Here is a 21,314-nt window from a genome sequence, read left to right on the forward strand (position 1 = left end):
AAAATCTGTAAGCTCTGGATAAGGGCATGTTTTATGATGATGATGGCAACAGGCTGATCTTTTTCTTGACTCCTAAAAATACTTTTTCCTGAAGCGCTCACCCACATTCAACACTGACACAAACGATAAGAGCAAGATGCATTCACAGAACAGCAAGAGTGAAGAACAGAATAAAGGGGAGGAAGGAGAAAAATAGCTGGAGGTTAACACACAGTATCAACAGTGCAGAAGCCGCGGAACGGGTGAAAGTGGGAGACAGTGAACTTACAAGAGTGACAGATACGGCCAGGAGGCCCAAGTACGTACAGTAGTAAATACCCACCAAGATACCTACCGCGGGTATCTCTGAGCCTCTGTGATGACAACAGGGGCGGAGGGCTTTGAAATTCATCTGTCCGCACGGTTGGTTGATATCAACAAAATGAGACAGATAAAGTGGACAGAAGAAATAATGACACCAAAAGACATGTAAAAAGTGAACTATCTTCTCTCTCCTATATTCCCTCCCACATCTGGGCATCACTGTGCAACCAGTTCACCCAAGAACAAAACCAAGTACCATTTTTTAAAACCTCCCTCTCCTTTCCTTTTTTTTTTTTTTTAAATTTTTTAAAAATTTTATTTATTTGATAGAGAGAGTTAGTGAGAGCAGGAACACAGCACGGGGAGTGGGAGAGGGAGAAGCAGGCCCCCCGCTGAGCAGGGAGCCCGATGCGGGGCTCGATCCCAGGACCCTGGGATCATGGCCTGAGCCGAAGGCAGATGCTTAACTCCTTTCCTTTTTAAGTTTTAGTGTGTCTCAGAATCACATGGGGGACTTGTTAAAAGGACAGGTTCCTTGGCTCACTCCAAAAGATGGTGATTCACTGAGTCTGTGGAGGGCCCAGGAATCCGTCTTTTTAGGAATGTTACCTCACATCAGTCAGAATGGCCAATAACAAAGAGACAAGACATAATAAATGTTGGTGAGGATATGGAGAAAAGACAATCCTCATGCACTTCTGGTGGGAATGTAATTTGGTGTAGCCACTATGGAAAACAGTATAGAGGCTCCTCAAAAAAATTAAAAATAGAAATACCACAGGACCCAGTAATTCTACTTTTGGGTATTTACCCAAAAAAACCCAAAAACATTTATTCAAAAAGATATATGTACCCCATGTTTATTCCAGAATTATTTACAACAGCCAAGATCTGGAAGCAAGCAAGTATCCATTGATAGATGAATGAATAAAGAAGATGTGGTGTGTGTGTATATATATATATATATATATATATATATATATTTACATGGATTATTCCTCAACCATCAAATAGAATGAATGTTGCCATTCTTGACAACATGGATGGACCTAGAGGGCATTATGCTAAGTGAAATAAGTCAGAGAGAAAAAGACAAATACCATATGATTTCACTTATATGGGTAATCTAAAAAACACCACCACCACAAATGAATAAGCATATACACAAAAAAACAGAAACAGATTCATAAATACAGAGAATTGCTAAGTGCCAGAGGTGGGGGTGTGGGGGAATGGGCAAAATAGGTGAAGGGGATTAAGAGGTATAAACTTCTAGAAGTAAGAAAAAATAAGTCACAGGGATGAAAAGTACAGCATAGGGAATATAGTCAATAATATTGGAATAACTTTGTATAGTAACAGGTGATAACTACACTCATCATGGTGAGCATTTTATAATTGATATAATTATTGAATCATTATGTTGTACACCTGAAACTATTATTGTATGTCAACTATACTTCAATTAAAAAAAACTCCTAACCTATTGGTAACCATACTTGTTATAAATGAATTGGACTTGTAGTATGATTTTTGCAGATATGAAATAAAGACAATTTTTTAAATTTTTATTATTTATTTTAGTAGGCTCCATGCCCAATGTGGTGCCCAAACTCGCGATTAAGAGGAAAAAAAGAAAATTTTTAACTTCCCCTGCCCAAAAAAGGATACCTAAAGAATTCTGATGAAAGAATCACACTGTGAGACAAAGTGTCTCAAATCCAATCAATCTCCGTGCAGATTCTCTGTCCTAAGTCATTCCTTTTTCTCTCCACCCTCACGGTCTTAACTGTGGTCTTCACTTCCTTCCTGGACTAATATTCTAAGCTTCTACCTCGTTCCCCTCCTCCTGATTCCTCTCCTTCCAAGCCGTCCCACACACAAAGCTTCTAAACCACCGGCTAATGTGGGATAAGCGATGATTCGGCGGCCCCTGACAGTGTCTCCTCCTGCTGTCCTAATGCAGCGTACTGACACTGGAAAGGAAAAGGCAAGACGGATGAGAAAGTCTGCGGTAAGCATGGCTAAGACGAGTTCCCTTAATGGATATGGCAGAAGGAGATGAAGAAATAAAAAGCCATTCTGAAGATAACTAAGGTAAAATGAACTACCAGGCTTCTAAGAGACCCCATGGGCATACTCATGTCATTATCACTCTCTAGGAGTTATAAATATTTGCATAGCATATATTTGCATAGCATGTATCTTCTTAGGAAGAACCTAATGTCAGCAAGACCCTACATCTTAAGTAGTATTAGAACTCAACAGTTATTGGGCACCTGGGTGGCTCAGTCAATTAAGCATTTGCCTTCGGCTCAGGTCATGATCTCAGGGTCCTGGGGTCGAGCCCCGAGTCATGTCGGGCTCCCTGCTCGGTGGGGAGTCTCCCTCTGCCCCTTTCCCCCAGCTTGTGCTCTCTCTCTCTCTTCTCTCAAATGAATAAAATCTTAAAAAAAACCCAAAAAACTGAATAGTTATTTTACCTAATAGATAAAGCCAACTTTAAAAAAAAATGACCATGAAGCATCATTGGAATAGAATACAATTAATATCTTCCCTCAAGATAAGGGGCAAGAAATGAACAAAATTCAAACCTCATGCTTGGTAAGTTTTTCATATTAGAAACATTTAAGAGCCAGATTGTTAAGACTATGTGGAACATTTGTGTTACCCTTGTTTGTATATATGGGGTGAGGGACTCTGACTTAGAACCCTATCAAAAGAGGGACAAAGATTCCCCTGGCCTTAAGCACAGCTCTCTTTGGCCACTCTGAAAGCCCATGTTATACTTAAAAAGGCAAAATGACACTAAAAGGGCAGGAGGTAGGAGAGAGAGGGTCACTCATCACCAATATTGACTCTCAGAATCAAACAACAAACAGATCCCACAAAGAAAATTAACTTTGGATTTCTGCTCACTTGTGTATGATTATAGCTGCTGTAAAATATCTTAAATTTGTTGTTAGAAAGAAGCATTGTTAAAACTACTTTATCTTCACTTGCATTTGAAATAGATGGAGAACACTTTGCTTGTCATGTATTGAACAATCATACTCTAAAGGAGATGCTCAGCTAACCCACACACCTGATGTTGTCTCTCAATTAGCAACTTTTCACAAGCTTCCTCCAGCTATGGGTCACCTGACCTCAATTTTCACCCAATGGCTCCATTTATTATTATACGGCAACAATCTGCCTATTAAATAGCCTTCAAGAAGAGAATTCCCAGTGGCTAGGTTCCTAATATGTGTTTCCATAATGATCATCAGCCTGGCTAGCTCAATAGAGCATGAGACTCTCAGTCTTGGGGTTGTGAGTTTGAGCCCCACATTGGGGGTAGAGGTTACTAAAAAAAATAAATAAAATAAATGTAGGATCTCTTTTTAAAAAAAAAAAATCTGACCTCCTAAAAGCTTTGTAGTCATCAGTTTCAGTCTTCTATTTCCAAGGATCTGAAGTAGGGTAAAAGGGGGTCACTTCTTTTAGATTACAGAATGAAAAGAGGAGAAAAAGGCAAAAAGAGAGGCAGGGGAAGGGTAAAAGGAAGGAGAAACAGGAATGAGAAAATGTTAGGGGAATTGGGGGCTGGGTTTTCTGAGAGCCCAGCATTTGTCTCCCCAGGTTCACTGGATGTGTTTCCTGGAATCCAATGGTTTCCAGGTGCATTCTGGGCTAAGCCTCCCAGTCTTCACCACTGTAAGGTCATGAGAGGAAAACCTGATCTTTTCACTCACGGTGCTGGGGCTCCACATGTTGGGACCCAGCTACACCTCCCCCTTCCTTTGATTCCCAGCCTTAACGAACAATTCAGAAAAGTAAAAAGTCTGAGAAACAGCTGTAGGGAACTGTACTTGGAGCCCAGCAAGGGCATGCTGAGAAAGACAGGCACACACTTCATTTTGGAATGTACAGGAATGAAACGGATTGGTTCATTTCCATATGCCAGAGGCTTTTCCTTTTTTTTTTCTTTTTCTCTCTCCTTCGTTTTACCTTATTATTTTATTTTATTTTATTTTCCAAATACACTCTCAGATGTCACTCTCCAGAAGTCTGCAATCCACAGGCAAGGATTTAGTACTCAGTCAGCTGCAAATGAAAGTACAATTACTTCTCTGTCCGAAAGTTCAGCTTTCTTTGTTTCCCCCACCAGTGCTGATTTCCTGTAGCTGACTGGCTCCAATGCGAGAGTGAAGTAATTTCTTTCCTCTGTGATTTATTTTCTGACAATCAGTAAGGAAAACTACTATAAAGAAAGGAGGAAAGCATGATTCACAATGAATCCTTCTCAAAAACACAACTCCAGAGTGACAGAGCAGGTAAAACAGAGTACTGTGTATCAAGAAACTTGAGAATCAAGCTCCACGTTCATACCTATTTCTGTGTCATGCCAGGTACATAATGCTAAGAGCTTCACATGCATTATCTCACTGCACGGGAAGGATCATCCACATTTTATAGATGAAGACACTGACGTTTACAGAGGTTAAAAAACCTGCCAAAGGATGCATGGCTAATAAAATGGCAGAGTCAAGGCTCAAGCGCTGCTCAGCCTCCAAAGACCATTATTCGAGGCCCATTCCCCAGGGTTTACAATGCTTGGACAAAAGCCTGTTGCCTGGAAATGCACACAGGATAACTAGACGCTATCAACTAGAGCTGAATATATCCTTTTTGTTACAATCCTATCTTCAGTCTCTTGTAAATGCATTCATCTCTTCATATTATTAAGTAAAATAGACTCAACTGAGCCTTTCTTAAGTGATTCAGGATCCGTAGTGTTTTCCAATAATCATTTGAGTTTTCTGCTTCTTTTGCTTGTTTTTAGTTCTAGATCACAGCAAGAACTTCCTGAGGAGTATAATGGCATCCATCACGAGCTTGAGTGAGATACACAATGTACAGGGAGGCTTCCTGATACGTATGCAAGATTCTACTGAAAGATTAAGCTAGACTAGGGGGAAAAAGTGGCCTGAGGCCAAACCATAGATCCATCCCTTCCACCTCCACCTGTATTTCAATGAACTTCACTTTGGAGATGCTTTGCCCAGGGATGCTATAGTGTTCATTCATTCATTCACTGGACAGAAGTCTACTTAATGCCATGCTAAGAGGTGGAGGACACATGCGTGAGCTAAAGCTACAACCTTGCCTTTAGCCTGGTCTGGCACAAAAAACAGACTCATTGGGCGCCTGGGTGGCTCAGTCGGTTAAGTATCTGCCTTCTGTTTTTAGGTAATGATTCCAGGGTCCTGGGATCGAGTCCCGCATCAGGCTCCCTGCTCAGCGGGGAGTCTGCTTCTCCCTCTGCCTCTGCCCCTCCCCCCCGCTTGTGCATGCGCACTCTCTCTAATAAATAAAATCTTAAAAGGAAAAAAAACAGCCTCGTGCAACCCATCACATATGTGCTGTAGGGATGTTCATGAGACTGCTGTGAAGGTTCTTCACAAAAAACCCAGGAGATATTTCTGTCTGTTACTTGGGTCAAGAGTAGTAGTTCTATAGAATAACTGATCTGTTTTTGATCCCATGGACACTCTACATTTCAAAACTTACTGAGCCTATTCTCTCTTTTTTTTTTTTAAAGATTTTATTTATTTATTTGACAGAGACACAGCGAGAGAGGGAACACAAACAGGGGGAGTGGGAGAGGGAGAAGCAGGCAGGCTTCCTGCCGAGCAGGGAGCCCGATGCGGGACTCGATCCCAGGACTCTGGGATCATGACCTGAGCCAAAGGCAGACACTTAACGACTGAGTCACCCAGGCACCCCAAGCCTACTCTCTTTAGAGCTAAACAATGGAGGGCCCCCTTTGGCCACTCATGGTCTGTGAGATGCAACATTTTAGCAACTGTCTCATTCCTAATTCAGCTGACGTCCCCAACCTTTTCCTTCCCTTTTCTTTTTCAGCTACTTTTAATTTGAATCTTGTATTTTGTTTCCTTAATCTTCTGGGGGAAAGTATAGTAGAAATAAGTAAATAAAAATATACATATGAAATTTTTAGGAAAGTAGAGTAATATGTGCTGAGTCCCAAAACTCCAAAAATTGACTTTTTAGATATCTTTTAAATCTCTACTAAGAACTGCTTTTATTATTTTCCTACCTTAAAGTTTAAGCTTTGGGGGGGGGGGACTAATGGAGAACATTTATTTGGAATCTAGCTGTGTTCTTTTTTAACTGTGTAAGGTTTGAAGGCAGAAATCAACCATTTACACATGAGAATATCCCCATATGCCAATTGACATACAGACCTGCTCTAGTGACAAAGTGACATTATATAAAAAGTGAATTCACTTTAAGTGAATTAAAATGCATCTTCTATTTTTACCAGCTCTAGACTTATGGTCTCAGCTCATTAAGCTTTCTTCAAGTGGCTGCATATTAAGTTCTAATCAAGTCTTTATATAAAATAGAGAGCCAACTGCAGCCAAATCCTAGTTCTCATTTGGAAGATGAGATCTATAGGGGACCAAAAAAAGGCTATTCATTCAGAGGTTAAAGACATTTTTGGTGATGCTGAAAATGATTTGCCACTATATATAAGTTAAAATGATTATCTTTTTAAATTTGATTTTTAGAACTAAGTTAAGAACAAACTTAAATTACTGTTAATTTTACTTTATGAACATATGAGCCTTAGCAGAAGTCAGAAGAACAAAGGAGTGTGTGAGCGAGAATGTGGCATCCTGCAAAGGCAGACACAGCACACAGACAGGACCCATCTTTCTGTGGTGCCCAATCATCGGGGTGCTGGGAGATACACGCAAGTATAATGCTAAAAGAAGAAAGAAGTTTTGCATGCTATTGTTTTTCAATCACTACCATCCTCGTGATCAATCTTCCAGATTCCCTTTCTACTTTGCAGTACGTGTCACATAAAATGGACATATAACAGGATCAGTATATTAGACAACATTTTCCTTTAACTTTTCTTTTACAATGGCCCAAGAGCCTTAAATAAGTGAATATATAGATGTTACCTTTTAGCTCTTTACTTACAAAATACTCAAATGAAAAATGAACCATATTAATACATTTGTATGCATGTATAATCCCAGATGGACTTCTTTTTAATACCAGACAAGACACATCACTGTTACATTCCACTAAGCCTTCTTCATTGGCATTACCATCAGATTCTTGTATGCATTAAAAAAGGGCCCTCAGGAGCATCACTGAGCATTTTAATGGAACAAAGCCAAAAGGGAAATTCTGTGAGTTAAACAGATGTTCTAGTTTAGAGAGGCATTTGAACAAAGATGAGTAAAATCTCCAAATAAATCCCAAATACTATTTCCTCAGAGCCTACGTATATTAAATTATAAGCCAAACAGGGTCTAAGTACTGAGTAAATAATAGTAACAATACTTATCATTAATGTCATTATTCTTATATACCAAAGCTTACTAGGTGACAGGAACTGCGCTGAGTACTTCCCATCATCTTGTTTAATCCTAACGAGGCTGTGAGGGAGATATTGCTGCTATTGCCACTTTACATATCAGGACGCTAAGGCACAGACAAATTAAGAACGTCTGTCTGATGTAACACAGCTGAAGAGTGGAAAGCTGAGATTCAAATCCAGGCAGTGAGACTCTGGAGTTAGTACTTTTCTATCGCATCAGAGTGCAGCACAATACAAACCTTTAAGTCATGAATGAAACTGAGGAAACCTCTCATTAAGTGATCCTTACACTCATTTCTGAGAAGAGGGCACAGCCCTAGTTTAGGTTTCAAATACCCGAGGTTTGCAGCACTCCTCACTCTAGGGGCGACTTGTACAATTTCTGGACTATCACTGCATCTTTGAATCCCCGGTACCCAGCCTAGTTCATGACACACAATAGATACTCAGTAAAAGTTAGTTGATTGAATAAGTGAGTGAACACAATTTAGTCATTGGTTTTAAAAGGAGCAGAAATGCCCTTCAAGGACAATGGCAAACGTATTCAGTCTGATAAAGCCACTGTAGGAAGCTTTCTAAAAAACAAATCTATGATATTAATTATTGATCTCTTTGGTAAATAAGAGCTAGTTCTGTTTTTTCTCTGAAACCAATAGAGGTGAACTCTATCCTAAGACAGTGACAACATCCACAATATACTTCTCTGTGCATCGTGGGAACATATGATTTAGTTGATTTAAACAGGGATGGCTGAATAAAAACATTTAAGTTGTCAAAATGTGATTACGTTCAACTACAAATCTAAATGAAAATACAAGAGTCTAGGGGTTGGGTGTGGTAGCTTTTAAAAAGTTAAAATTTCCAGGGCACTTGGGTGGCTCAGTTAAGCGTCTGCCTCTGGCTCAGGTCACAATCCCAGGGTCCTGGAATCAAGTCCCGTGTCAGGCTCCCTGCTCAGCAGGGAGTCTGCTTCTCCCTCTTCCTCTGCCCCTCCCCACCACTCGTGCTCTCTCTCTCAAATAAATAAAATCTTAAAAAAAAAAAAAAGTTAAAATTTCCATAAAATTATTTAGAAGTAGAACCTAGTAACAGTACTTGCCGAGATAAAATGTTCCAGTAGCTTCACTTTTTCTGCTAAGATCACTTCTGGCACTAGAAACCAGATGTAAAGGTAAATTTTCCATTTCTGACCTTCAGCTTCAAGGAGGTCAAGAGAAAGAAGTCAACTGTTCAGCTCTATTAAATCACAGACTGACTTTTTGGTGACCAGATAATAACATAGAGTTATACCTATTTTTATCAATACTGCCATGAATAAAGTACTAGTCTTCTGACAAATTTATACAAACCTCCAATAACCAGTAAACCTCAACTTGTAGAAACAATATGGAAACCACCATTTTTGTTTGAGGTTGTTTAATTTTCCCTTCTTTTATCCTAGGAGTCTAATCCTCTCTAATAACAGCATTCATTCAAGTTGGTATTTATACTTCTGAATGCTTTATAATGTTTGCACGGGTTTTGTGTAATTCTCTTAATGTTATTGTATTTGTGTTAAAAAAAAATCTCCATGAAACAATGGTACTTCACAGTTAGCTATGAAGTGAAACAGATGGCTTTATACAGTAACTATTCTCTGGAATATTTTCATCAGTATCTTACTCTGACAAATTTAACTTCTCTATCTAAAAAAGGATTTTAAAAGAAAAAGTAGCTTTATAGGCAATGGAGGTTTTTTTCCTCAAATATGTAATGGTTGCCATTTTTAACCAATTACACAATGTCAAGTAATTATAACATTTGATAATATAATCTTGTAGTTCAAATATCAAATAAATTCTCATACATCTTTTATTATCTTTCTTGGTGTCAGGAATAGAGTAAAATCAGTTAATTAGAATCAAAATCAGAAAGTACTGCATACATGGCTCAGAAAGTACTGCATACAAACCAAATAAAAAGGTTCTTTTCAACCTAAAATATTATAAACTTCAAATTATTATACATACCTAACAGCAAGTCTTTTTTTTTTTAAAGATTTTATTTATTTATTTGAGAAAGAGAGAGAGAGAGCACAAGCAGGGGGAGAGGCAGAAGCAGACTCCCCGCTGAGCTGGGAGCCCAATGCGGTGCTCGATCCCAGAACCTAGAGATCATGACCTGAGCCAAAGGCAGATGCTTAACCATCTGAGTCACCCAGGCACCCCACAGTAAGTCTTAAAAATTCAGCTCTGATATGGATTTAATGCCAATTCTTCCATAATTTTCTTCATTAAGAAATTCCAGAAAATCCTTCAAACTCTATGAGCAAATAGCATTATCAGTTTGGCAGAAATTTAGGAAAAATTAAATTTCATTACCATATTGACAGAATTCAGGAAGGTTCAAATTACCATTCTTCACTCCTATGACATGTGATATATAATTCATCACAGCATTAAACGCATTCACTGATTTTCTAAGCATTTAAAAATGAGCTCTCTATAGCCCTATAAAAAAAGAAGCTTCTCTAATTTTAAAAGGATATTTCATATAGTTTGTAATTTTTTTGGTGCAACTGTACCATGAATATGTATTAAAACACAATTTGGATAAGAATACCTACAGAATCCCTAATCATCCTACCCCATATCTTTTTGGAATTAGGTAGACATATTCATTATAAACAAAATAAATTTAAGCTAATCAAAAAGGGACAGCAAGTTTGTTTCCAAACCCTGGAACATCTGAAGATAAACTATTATATAGTTAGAATCCCTCACATTTTCCTACAGGTTTGGGCAGCTCGGTAGTTATTGGATAAGCTCTTGTTTATAAATTGGCAGTTAATCCTATTCCAATCCTTTTTAGCTCCTAATTGTCATAAAATTTAAATAAATCTTAATTAGCTAAAATCTCTTGCTGGCAGAAGGTTTTAACCACTTGGGGGTCAATAAGAACCTAAAGCCAGATGACCGTAATACATGCTTGTTAACCATGGAGGAAAGAATTCTCAACAATCCAGATAATAGTATTTACTCAATGCAGCAAATTGTTTTCTTTGGCTAGGTTATATCTAAATATTCTCCTGCTAACTTTAAACACGGACATTACTGAGTCTTTTGAAACTATGAGCCATTCATAAGCCACTAACCCCGCAGATAACAAGGAATCCCACCCCTTCACTCATACACGTATATGAGAATCTGGCCTCTAAGATTTCAGTGTGTATAAATTCAGTTTCTTTAAATTGCAGAGTCGGGCACCTGGGTGGCTCAGTTATTAAGCGTCTGCCTTCGGCTCAGGTCATGATCCCAGGGTCCTGGGATCGAGCCCGCATCGGGCTCCCTGCTCCGCGGGAGGCCTGCTTCTCCCTCTCCCACTCCCCCTGCTTGTGTTCCCTCTCTCGCTGTGTCTCTCTCTGTCAGATAGATAAATAAAATCTAAAAAAAAAATTAAAAATAAATAAATAAATAAATTGCAGAGTTGATACAGTAAGAAGAAAAAGACAAAAATCTACCAACTAGGCTGAGCAGCCATCCGCTCCATGTAGTCTTTGGCCATGTCTCGAGCTTCCATGTTCTCAGGGTACAGCACGCAAAACATGGCCAAGGCGCCCAAGTTGTTGCCGTAAATTTCATTCCAGCGGGCGCTGTAGTCCTTGGGGTCCCAGGGAGGGAGGTATTCCAAGGGGCTGGACAGCATGGCGTGCACGGCCTCGGTGAGCCGGGCGGCGATGTGCTCGTGGGAGCTGGCCGCCTGCAGCCGGAGCTCCGCCACCTCTGCCCTGGAGAAGTACAGCATCGGGTGGCTGTCGTAGTCGGCATTGGCGAAGGGAATCATGACTTCTGGGTTCTCGTCGGTGATGGAAGCTGACACCAAGCAAAACAAACATATGAAAAACACACTGGGAGCCCCCCGTGTGTGAGTCCTCATCGTGGCATCAGATCTCCAAATCTCCAAGGCAGCCAAACCATCTTCGAAAGATCCTATAGGAGGAAAAAGAAAAGGGGATGTCAACCAGGGGGACATAACAAAGTAGGAAAGACAACCTTGCTTACTGGGAGAGGGTCTAAATATTAAAAACTAAAGCTTAGGAATTTAGATTTAAAAAAAAAATACAATAAAAATTTGAGCTAGGAAGAGACTTACTAAAACCTAATAATTTAGTCACAGGAATAAAAGGCACAACATAAGGAATACGGTCAATGATATTATTATAATAGCATTGTACGGTGACAGTAGCTGTACTTAAGGTGAATACAGCATAATGTACAAACTTGCCAGATCACTAAGTTGTACACCTGAAACTAATTTAACATCGTATGTCAACTATACTCAAATAGGGGCGCCTGGGTGGCTCAGTCGGTTAAGCGTCTGCCTTCGGCTTAGGTCACGATCTCAGGGTCCTGGGATCGAGTCCCGCATGGGGCTCCCCGCTCAGTGAGGAGGCTGCTTCTCCCTCTCCCTCTGCCTCTCCCCCCACCCTCGCTCATGTTCTCTCTCTAATAAATAAAATCTTAAAAAAAAAAAAACTATACTCAAAAAATCTAATAATTTTATTCATTACTTAATCAAGTAAACATGATACTTCAGACATGTACTCATTGAGGAAAACAGAACTTTGGATTTAGGGAAACCATATAATATTTGCTCAAGTAGGGAAGACAAACCCTCCTTGGCATTTTTCTCATATTTTAGAACTCAAAAAAGTTTAAATCTTATGGTATTTTTTTAGACATTAACATGAAAACCACAATAACCAAAAGCTGGTGGTGAAATTTGTCTGGGAATCTGAATGGACATTAGGAAAAAAGAGAAAATCCTGTCTTTCTTAATTATAGGCTTCCATTACTCTGGCTTCTCCCGGCTTCCTAACATTCTACATTCTGAAGCAGGGATTAGGATCAATACATCTGTAAGAGTGTAAGCAGACAAAATATTATGAGTAAAGCTATATCCTCTTTGTGTCAGCAGAAGGTGGGGACAGAGAAGACAAAAGCAGGGTAACCGACGGCCAAGCCCATGCATTCCCTGGGCTGACATCAGCAGGTGTGTACTGAAAGGCCAGACAAGGGGCTGCAGGGATTAGAAACGGACAGGCCTTCATTCAGAAAATAAAATCCCAGAATCAAAAGGCTGAAATAACATGTGTGCATTTTCCCCTTATTATTTGAAACTGCTGCCTACTTTTTCATTTTGCATATGGGATTTTGGTGTCATTCAGTAAGTCAGGCATTGAAACCAAACTCATATTTTCTTGACTGCTTAACTTTCTTAAAAATCCTTTTTTCAGTGGCACAGGTTAAAAGAACATCTTTCAAATACAATATTTTTAAAAAAGAAAAAAGAAAAAAAACAAAAAACCTCAGCCTAGTCTGTGTCCCACATCTGGGATGAAGCAGGCATAAAATCCCCCAGAGGAAAGTCAGGGAATTCTTAAAATTCTTCAGAGGGGAAAGGTTATAGAAAACAGACCAGAAAAAGACAGTTTTATGTAAATAATGAACAGTAGTTTTCAATTATTAAAGAGAGAAACTGATGGAGAAAAATCAACCTCCCCAGCTGAACACAAACTATTTTTCTAAGGAAAAGCTGCCTCGTCACATTCATAAGAAAGAAAACCAAAGATTTAACATACACTGGAGATCAGTCCATATTCTCAACTTGCTCTATCTCCAAGAGAAAGGCAATAAGGCATCACTTATGGATACTCTGCCATTAATTCTAGTATTCTTCATATTTCTGAACGTGTTTTAGACTATATATATATATGAAACTCAAGGGTAGCAAATTTGCAAAGCACTGTAGATGTATTTCAAGAGTCAAACTTGTGATTAATAAAAAAAATTGGTATAGCCACGCTAAATAAAATACATGAAATAGAAATAACTCTTGGACTCTACTCATATTATGTCTAGCACCCAAAGCTTCAAGGCGGCTGGCTAGACCCTTCAAGGTCAGAGACCTGGCCAAAAGAAATAGTCCTCTGTGGTTATGTCTGAGGAGGGGTGTGGTCTCTGGCAACACGGAGACATGGCTGGGTCTAAAGTAATGCTGAGTCCCCACCACCCCCACCTCCACCCCGAAGTTTATTATTTTGCTCTTTTCATTGGACATTCACGCAAACAATTAAAAAAAAAAAAACCTGCCTATATTAAATCCCCCAAAGTCTAAGATTGGATGCAGTTATCAATGGAATTAACACTGTGGAGGTTTTTTAGGCATCTAAAGTGAGGATGAATTGGAAGTTTCTCCTTTAATTGACCCCAAATGGATAGTATTGAAGAACTCTCAACTACTGGTTTTTGAATCTGTAGCTCACGTTCTAGGTATTTGTGGGAGGCTGGATTTTGGGGGAATGGGTGAGAACCCACAGGGAGACTAGAATTTCTCTATCTCAGATCCTATACCAACATTCCCTACAGGTAGCTAAAGCCTGATTTGTTTTATTCTCTCCCTCCTCCCTATGCATCCTGTCCTCCTACCCAGATCCAGAGTCACTGAGGTACTGGGGGCTGCTGCAGAGAGGACTCATGCTGTGATCCCAGCCACTTCTGCCACATCGCTTCCCGTTACGTAGGTCATGCCTGAGTATGTTTAAACAAGAAGAGTTGCTCCTGAAGCACAGAACCTCATTAACATGTTGATTTGGGAATCATGCCACCTCAATATGCCAACTGTTATTGAAGGTTCCCTCGTTATTGCTTCAAATTCACGTGAGGGTGTCTGGGCAGCAAGGCTGTGAGCTACCTACCACACATTTAAAACATAAATTCTTATTGGGATACCATGTGGGCCAGTGCAGAACCCACAGAAATTCTACAGAACAATCACGCACACAGGCCGCCTGGGAAGAAAGGGCCGTAGCATTCATCATGTCACAGAGTGTGTTGCCTTCCTATTATACTGCACTCGACTCACCCAGCCTCCACTGCTCTCCCGCGATTAAGGCCTTCGTTGATCTATCCAAAGAGTTCATTTGTTCTGTATCTGGCACATACCAGTATCACATGGAACTGTTTCCATGCCGTGCCTCACAACAGGACTTAGCACTGTGCTCGACAAGGAAAAGGCAGCTCATAGATGCTGGCTAAACTGAATTAACCCTTGGACTTAGGTGTTGGCAGAGTAGATAGCATCACTACAATGAGCAAGGAGAAACTTTATTCCCTCTTATTTGAAGCCAAAGCAAGTTCTGAATTTTTCAGAAAAATATTTCTGCTAGGAAACTACTCACAAGGCCGAGAAACTTCTATAGCCTAAAAACAAATTTCAAAGAAAAGAAAAGAAAGAATTAAACTTAATTAAAGTCTAACTCAAACTTACTTTAGGCTGATAACCTAAAGGGAGACATCTACCATCTTAAATCTATCCAGAAAATTACCTTGAAAAGCCCCCATTTCCAGTCTTTGGGTTTCCCCTTGAAACTTCTACCCTCAGCATTCTGCATACCACTCTGTAGAGAGAAGAGCTGAAATTACATGAAAGGAGTGTTTCTCATGATCATTTTAGGTGGACCACAGATGGACAGGTTTTATGCCAACTCATCTCAATGGGAAAACTATCACTGGGACATCTAACTGGAGATTTCAACAGAGATATAAAGTTCCTGTTCAAAACACATTTACATTTAAAAGTTAAAAAAAAAAAAAAAGTAAATGGATAGGGCAAAAACTGCTGAAAGTGGTAGCTGAATGACTAAAGTTTGGGAGATGCTGAAATGCTAAGTGAAACAATGACCACTGAGTTTATACCAGAAGGGCCAACTCTGACTCTCCCACTGCCCCACCACATACACACACACACACACACACACACACACACACACGTTGAACAAGTCTACTTTCAGATGTCTGTGGGTGATCTCTCAAGCCACTCTCCCCCTAGTTCATGTGTTACAGACACAGCAGAGCACTGACGACTCCCTTAAATCTTTAGGTTGCACTTGGCCCAGCTCAAGAGCATGGCATTTTCAATATGGCAACATCATGGGCAATCCCCGGCAGCTGCCATGAATATTTCAGTTTACTCATAAATCAATTCTCAGGATGTTTTTGAATGACTCTATGGAGCCTCATTTCCCCTAAAAGCCTTTCCTCTTCTCTTCCACTATAATACACTAACTTTCCTTATCTAGTTTTCTTTCCCATTCTTCTGTCTCACTCTACACAGCCCAGAAAGCAAAACGTTCCTAAGTTTTCACCTAATCAATAAGTATAATATAGTCATTTAAGAATTACCTGTCACTACCAGATAATTGAGATAGCAATTTGATCATCCCCCTGCCTGAATGCCTAGCTGTATCGGCAGCAGTCCAAATCTGACAGTATGCTTAGGCCAAGCCAAATAATACAAAAAGCATTTAACAAGATGCCTGAATTCTAATTAAGTAGGTCCTCACAAAGCAACAATAAGCCTAAAATTATTTTCCTTTAATCCTGGTTCCAACAATCCACTGCAGCGATTATGACTGCTGACACAGAAATTTTGGTGAAATGCTTTTCACATATTTGATCTTTTACTTTATAATAACTTGATGTGACAAACAGTATTAAGAGTTAGTGTCTACTGATACTCTAACAGTATCTTAGAGGCAGAACTAGAACCCGATCTCTTAAATCCTAAGCCAACATTCTTTTCTTTAACCAAATTTTTAACAATATTCAGTGACATTAAAGTTCCCATTTTCGCCATCCTTACACAAAGAAAGCACAGAAAGAATATGCTCAGGAGGAAAAGAACTGAAAACTAGACTAGTAACATCAAGTTTCAGAAATGAAGTAGGTTTCCAAATGGTCACATGGTAGCACAAAAGTTCTTTCAATTTCCCTGGCTTTAGAAAATATAGAAAGTATAAGGATCGAAGAGTGATATCACCCTGTAGAAAGTAAAAGATGTCCCAAATGAAGATGGATTAAAAACGCTCCTTCAGCATGTGTCAAGTCTAAGGAGCACAGCATTATGATTAACACTGGGCATGGAGAGAAGAAAAAAATCCCTGCTCTGCTGTCTGCTAGTTTTGATCAACGACTCCTGCTCTCAGAGTCTCCATTCTCTCATGCATAAAACGATCCCAACTTCACGGGGTGATTAAATATTATGTGATGCACCGAGCATAGACCCTGACATGAAGAGCTCTATAAATATTTTTAATAAAAGGGAAGACTTTTCAGACATGCACAATTATATTAACCTATTCATAAAATATTTTCTTGAAAAAAACTAAATATTATAAGCAAAATAAGGAAATCACAGATGGTAAGTGACTGGGCAAGGTCATGCCACTTTTTAGAAACTCAGCTGAAACTCAAACAGAATGTTCCTCTCTTTTTTTTTTTTTTAAGATTTTATTTATTCATTTGACAGAAAGAGACACAGCGAGAGAGGGAACACAAGCAGGGGGTGGGGTAGAGGGAGAAGCAGGCTTCCCGTGGAGCAGGGAGCTCGATGCGGGGCTCGATCCCAGGACCCTGGGATCATGACCCGAGCTGAAGGCAGACGCTTAAGACGCTTAACGACTGAGCCACCCAGGCCACCCCTGCTCCTGACTCTTTAACACATCATTCATTAGTAAGCTCAACACTCACTGGAAAAGAAAGCATATAACCATTGAGACTTTTCAAGTATTTATCAGGGGTTTTGTCCTCAAAGAAAAGAACAATTATTAAATAAACGATATCTGAGTTTGATTGCCTCCCAAGGCCCATAATTCTTGGTGTGTAAAAGGTGGACTGCTTCTTGCTGTATTCTTTCAAAAGGCCCAGTGATACAACAGGGCCTGGAAAATAAAACCTCTGGCTGCAGAGTGTTTCCTAGTAATAAATTTATATGACTGAAGGGGTACATGAGTACTTGGGAGATATCTGCTGCCCCTGCCTGAGCTGATAAAGTAACCTCAAGGGTCTGGAGTTAGCTCAGGCAATGTCATCAGTATCTCAGCTGATCGTCCTGGATGTGCTATCTGATGTTAATAAAACCAAAATCCTCCTCCCCCAACATATATAAAACCAGAATGTCACTGCATTCATTTACAAGAAATACAACTATCAGGCAGATTGGGAAATATTTTCTGGCTTCATCAGAAAACCACACAGGTAGTAAAATTATTTGATAATTGCCCGGTGAGGGGCCTTGGGCTTGGGGCAACTCAACCAGTCAAGATCACCACCGTAACTCCTTTGAAAGGAAGCTGTGTTGTCAGCATCTGTCACAGATGCCCTGGGGATGTCATTAAAAACAAAAATTTTTAAATTGAATTGTAATGATATTTAGGAAAGAAGAGCAAAATGTACATACCCCACAGCTCCTGCCACCACCCCCACCAGGTTTAGCTCAAGAGTACCTGTTCCTGTTTGCCCCAGCCAATGGAGAGACCCAGTAGTCAGTTACCTGATGAGGATAGTTAAATACTTCTCACACTAGAACCGGATGTGCCCACATCCATGAAGGGCTAAAACACAAAACAGTCCTGCAAACCGGACAACAAAATGCCCCTGACTTCAGATCCTCTTCCCTGGAAAATGTATAGGCACTGTAGAAGTTAGCAACTACGACTCCATTGAAACCCAAGTTTCCTCATATTTAGGCCTCCAATCAGGTTTCAGGCAAATTCTGATGCCCTGAGAGCACTAACATATCTTAACAGAACTGCACATTTCCTTCTCTGATCTATTTTAGGATTTAACTCTCAGAGAAATCTATTTCCAAGTATTTGAGAAACATCTTGCTGTGGTCTCACATACTACTTCAAAATGTACACATTTTTAAAGTTCTCCTTTCTTTACTATTTCAATTTTATTAAATGTACAATTAGGATACTTTTTTGAAAAATAATTTTACCTCAGTATCAAAAGAAAACCTTTTATGCCCTTGGTAAATTTCTGTAGTGAAATAAATCTAACATTATTCTTACATACATCAAATCCTAAGAAAACATATGGTTTTGGTACTACACAATCATTTGCTAAAATTATACTCCCTGATGTGTAAAGCCTGTAGACTCAGCCAAAAAAGAATATTTTAAAAACCAAGGGCTCTTAATCAAAATGAAAGTTCCTTTTACTGAGGGTTTATTGTTTTCCTTATTTCGGGTGAAATGAAATATATCTCCCCAAAAAGTCATTTCCAAACAAAAATCCATAATATGAAATTATAGCACATGGAACCCCCAAGAATTTCCACCCACTACTGAGGGAGTCATTATAACCCTGAACCCACACAGCAAAACCACACTGTGTATAATAATGGTGCTCACCACCTTCATACTCAACATTGGAGAAACTTTAAGTTGGGTTTGTAAGTTGAGTGCAGCTCTGTGCGGTCCAAGACCATTTCTATATTGTTTCTGGGAAAGTTTTTTGTGAAGATAACACATTTTCTCACAATGTAATCTGAAGCTCACTTCTTTCCTAGACCAACAATGGTAACTATGTAACTTCCTTCTATAAGAAGAATGGTTAACCTGGGCGCCTGGGTGGCTCAGTTGGTTAAGCGACTGCCTTCGGCTCAGGTCATGATCCCGGAGTCCCGAGATTGAGTCCCGCATTGGGATCCCTGCTCAGCGGGGAGTCTGCTTCTCCCTCTGACCCTACCCCCTCTTGTAGGGAGCTCAACGCCAGGCTCGATCCCAGGACCCTGAGATCATGACCTGAGCCGAAGGCTATCAAATAAATAAAAATTTTTTTTAAATAAATAAATAAAATAAAATAAAATAAATAAATTTTTTTAAAAAATAAATTTTTTAAAAAAATAAAAAAAAAGAAGAAGAAGAATGGTTAACCTAAATTATGTTTAAAATGAAGGCTCCTGGGGCGTCTGGGTGGTTCAGTCATTATGCATCTGCCTTCGGCTCGTCATAATCCCGGGGTCCTGGGATCGAGCCCCGCGTCGCGCTCCCTGCTCGGCGGGAAGCCTGCTTCTCCTTCTCCCACTCCCCCTGCTTGTGTTCCCTCTCTCGCTGTGTCTCTCTCTTTCAAATAAATAAATAAAATCTTTAAAAAAATAAATAAAAATAAAATGAAGGCTCCATCTCCCATTCACCAGAGGACTACTTGAATACGTAATTTAGTGGCTATCAAACTGAAGGCATCATTTAGTGGTAGAGTTCTGCCTGGTGCACATTACTACAAAACTAAGAACCATTAAGATCCAGCTTTTGGGGTGCCTGCCTGGCTTAGTAGGTAGAGCATGCAACTCTTGGTCTCGGGGTCATGAGTTCAAGCCCCACGTTTGGCATAGAGCTTACTTTAAAAAATAAATAAATGAAGGTATTACCTAAAAACAAATTAGACCCAGTTTTTGAGAGCATGGCTGTCAGAAAATAGAAAGGAAGTAAAATCTATACTTTCATGGGGGCAAAGAGAAAGCAGGGTAGAGGTATGGTGGAAGATTTACAAAGTCACTGAGGAGATCAATGAAGCAGCTAATTTTGCTTACAAAAAGTCTAAAAGAGGAAATGAAATGGTTATACTTTCTAAGCTATAAGTAAGTTCTAGTTTATCTAGCAGTCTAACAATTGGACACCTTCTAATTGGTACCTCTTTACTACAATTATAATTGATTTTCTTAATGATGGTATTAAAATAAAATATGCTAAAGTATTTTCAAAATTTTTTATTCTGGGGGCACATGGGTGGCTCAGTCAGTTAAGCATCTGCCTTCGGCTCAGGTCATGATCTCAGGGTCCTGGGATCGAGCCTGGCGTTGAGCTCCCTGCTCTGCAAGAAGCCTGCTTCTCCCTCTCCCTGTCAAATAAATAAATAAAATCTTAAAAATAAATAAATAAAATTGTTTAAAAATATTTTTTTATTCTGATACTATTTTCAGATAATATAATGTTGAATATAATTAAGTGTATTTCTTTTTGGTATTCCAAAGTGTTTAAAAAGTAGTAATTTATGCACATTAAGTTTTCCAATGCATTGTTTTCCAGAACTGGAAGATCAATTTCCCATCCATGTCGGAGGTAAGAATTTCTTGTAAATATTAATTAATTAATTCAGCTACATATTGAGCAGCTATTAAATCCAGGAACCGTGCTAGGCACAGGGATAAAAAGTAAACAAGAAACATTATGCTCTGCCCTTAATAATTATAGGATAAAAATCTACGAAAATGATGTTTCTGAGGTTTTGTTTTTTTTTTAAGATTTATTTATTTGAGAGAGAGCGAGCAAGCGTGCATGCATTGGAGCGCGAGCAGGGGGAGGAGCAGAGGGAGGGGAGCAGAGAGAGAGAATCTCAGGCAGACTCCCTGCCAAGAGTGGAGTAGAGCCCCACTCCAGGCTTGATCCCGTGACCCTGAGATCACGACCTAAGCTGAAATCAAGAGTCAGTCTCTCAACCGACTGAGCCACCCCTGAATTGGTTTATTTTAAACTGCAGAACTTGTATTACTCTGACAATAAAAATAAAAAGGAATTCTCCCTTAATCCAACATAATTTATTTAACAGACCCAAAAGAAAATTAACAATCATTTTTTTCTCCAAAATTTTTCTGAACAGTAAGTAACCAAAGATTCTCTGGAAGGTTCTACAAAACCAGCTATAGCTTTCTCAGCAATATCTTTAACCACGAAAACACTTTTCTGGCATTACTGGCTAAAAATATAAAGCATAGAAAAGAA

The 21,314-nt window shown here is 39.4% G+C and overlaps 1 protein-coding gene across 3 annotated transcripts in view; it reads right to left on the reverse strand.

Annotated features, from left to right (window-relative positions):
• Positions 1 to 21,314, reverse strand: part of DSE (dermatan sulfate epimerase) — a 78,025-nt gene that overhangs the window by 39,919 nt on the left and 16,792 nt on the right. Inside the window, exons 1-2 of one of the 3 annotated variants that reach the window (XM_036082236.2) lie at positions 15,075 to 15,161; positions 11,208 to 11,676 (exon numbers count right to left, since the gene is read on the reverse strand). In XM_036082236.2, the coding sequence (XP_035938129.1) occupies positions 11,208 to 11,676; positions 15,075 to 15,090 (485 nt within the window). In that variant the 5' untranslated portion in view covers positions 15,091 to 15,161. Of the gene's footprint in view, positions 1 to 11,207; positions 11,677 to 15,074; positions 15,162 to 21,314 lie in introns of those variants that run through there. The other 2 variants (XM_036082237.2, XM_036082239.2) reach the window with 2 other exon arrangements.

The sequence above is a fragment of the Halichoerus grypus genome, chromosome 9 (genome assembly GCF_964656455.1).
Source record: "Halichoerus grypus chromosome 9, mHalGry1.hap1.1, whole genome shotgun sequence".
In the NCBI taxonomy this organism is placed as follows: domain Eukaryota; kingdom Metazoa; phylum Chordata; class Mammalia; order Carnivora; family Phocidae; genus Halichoerus; species Halichoerus grypus.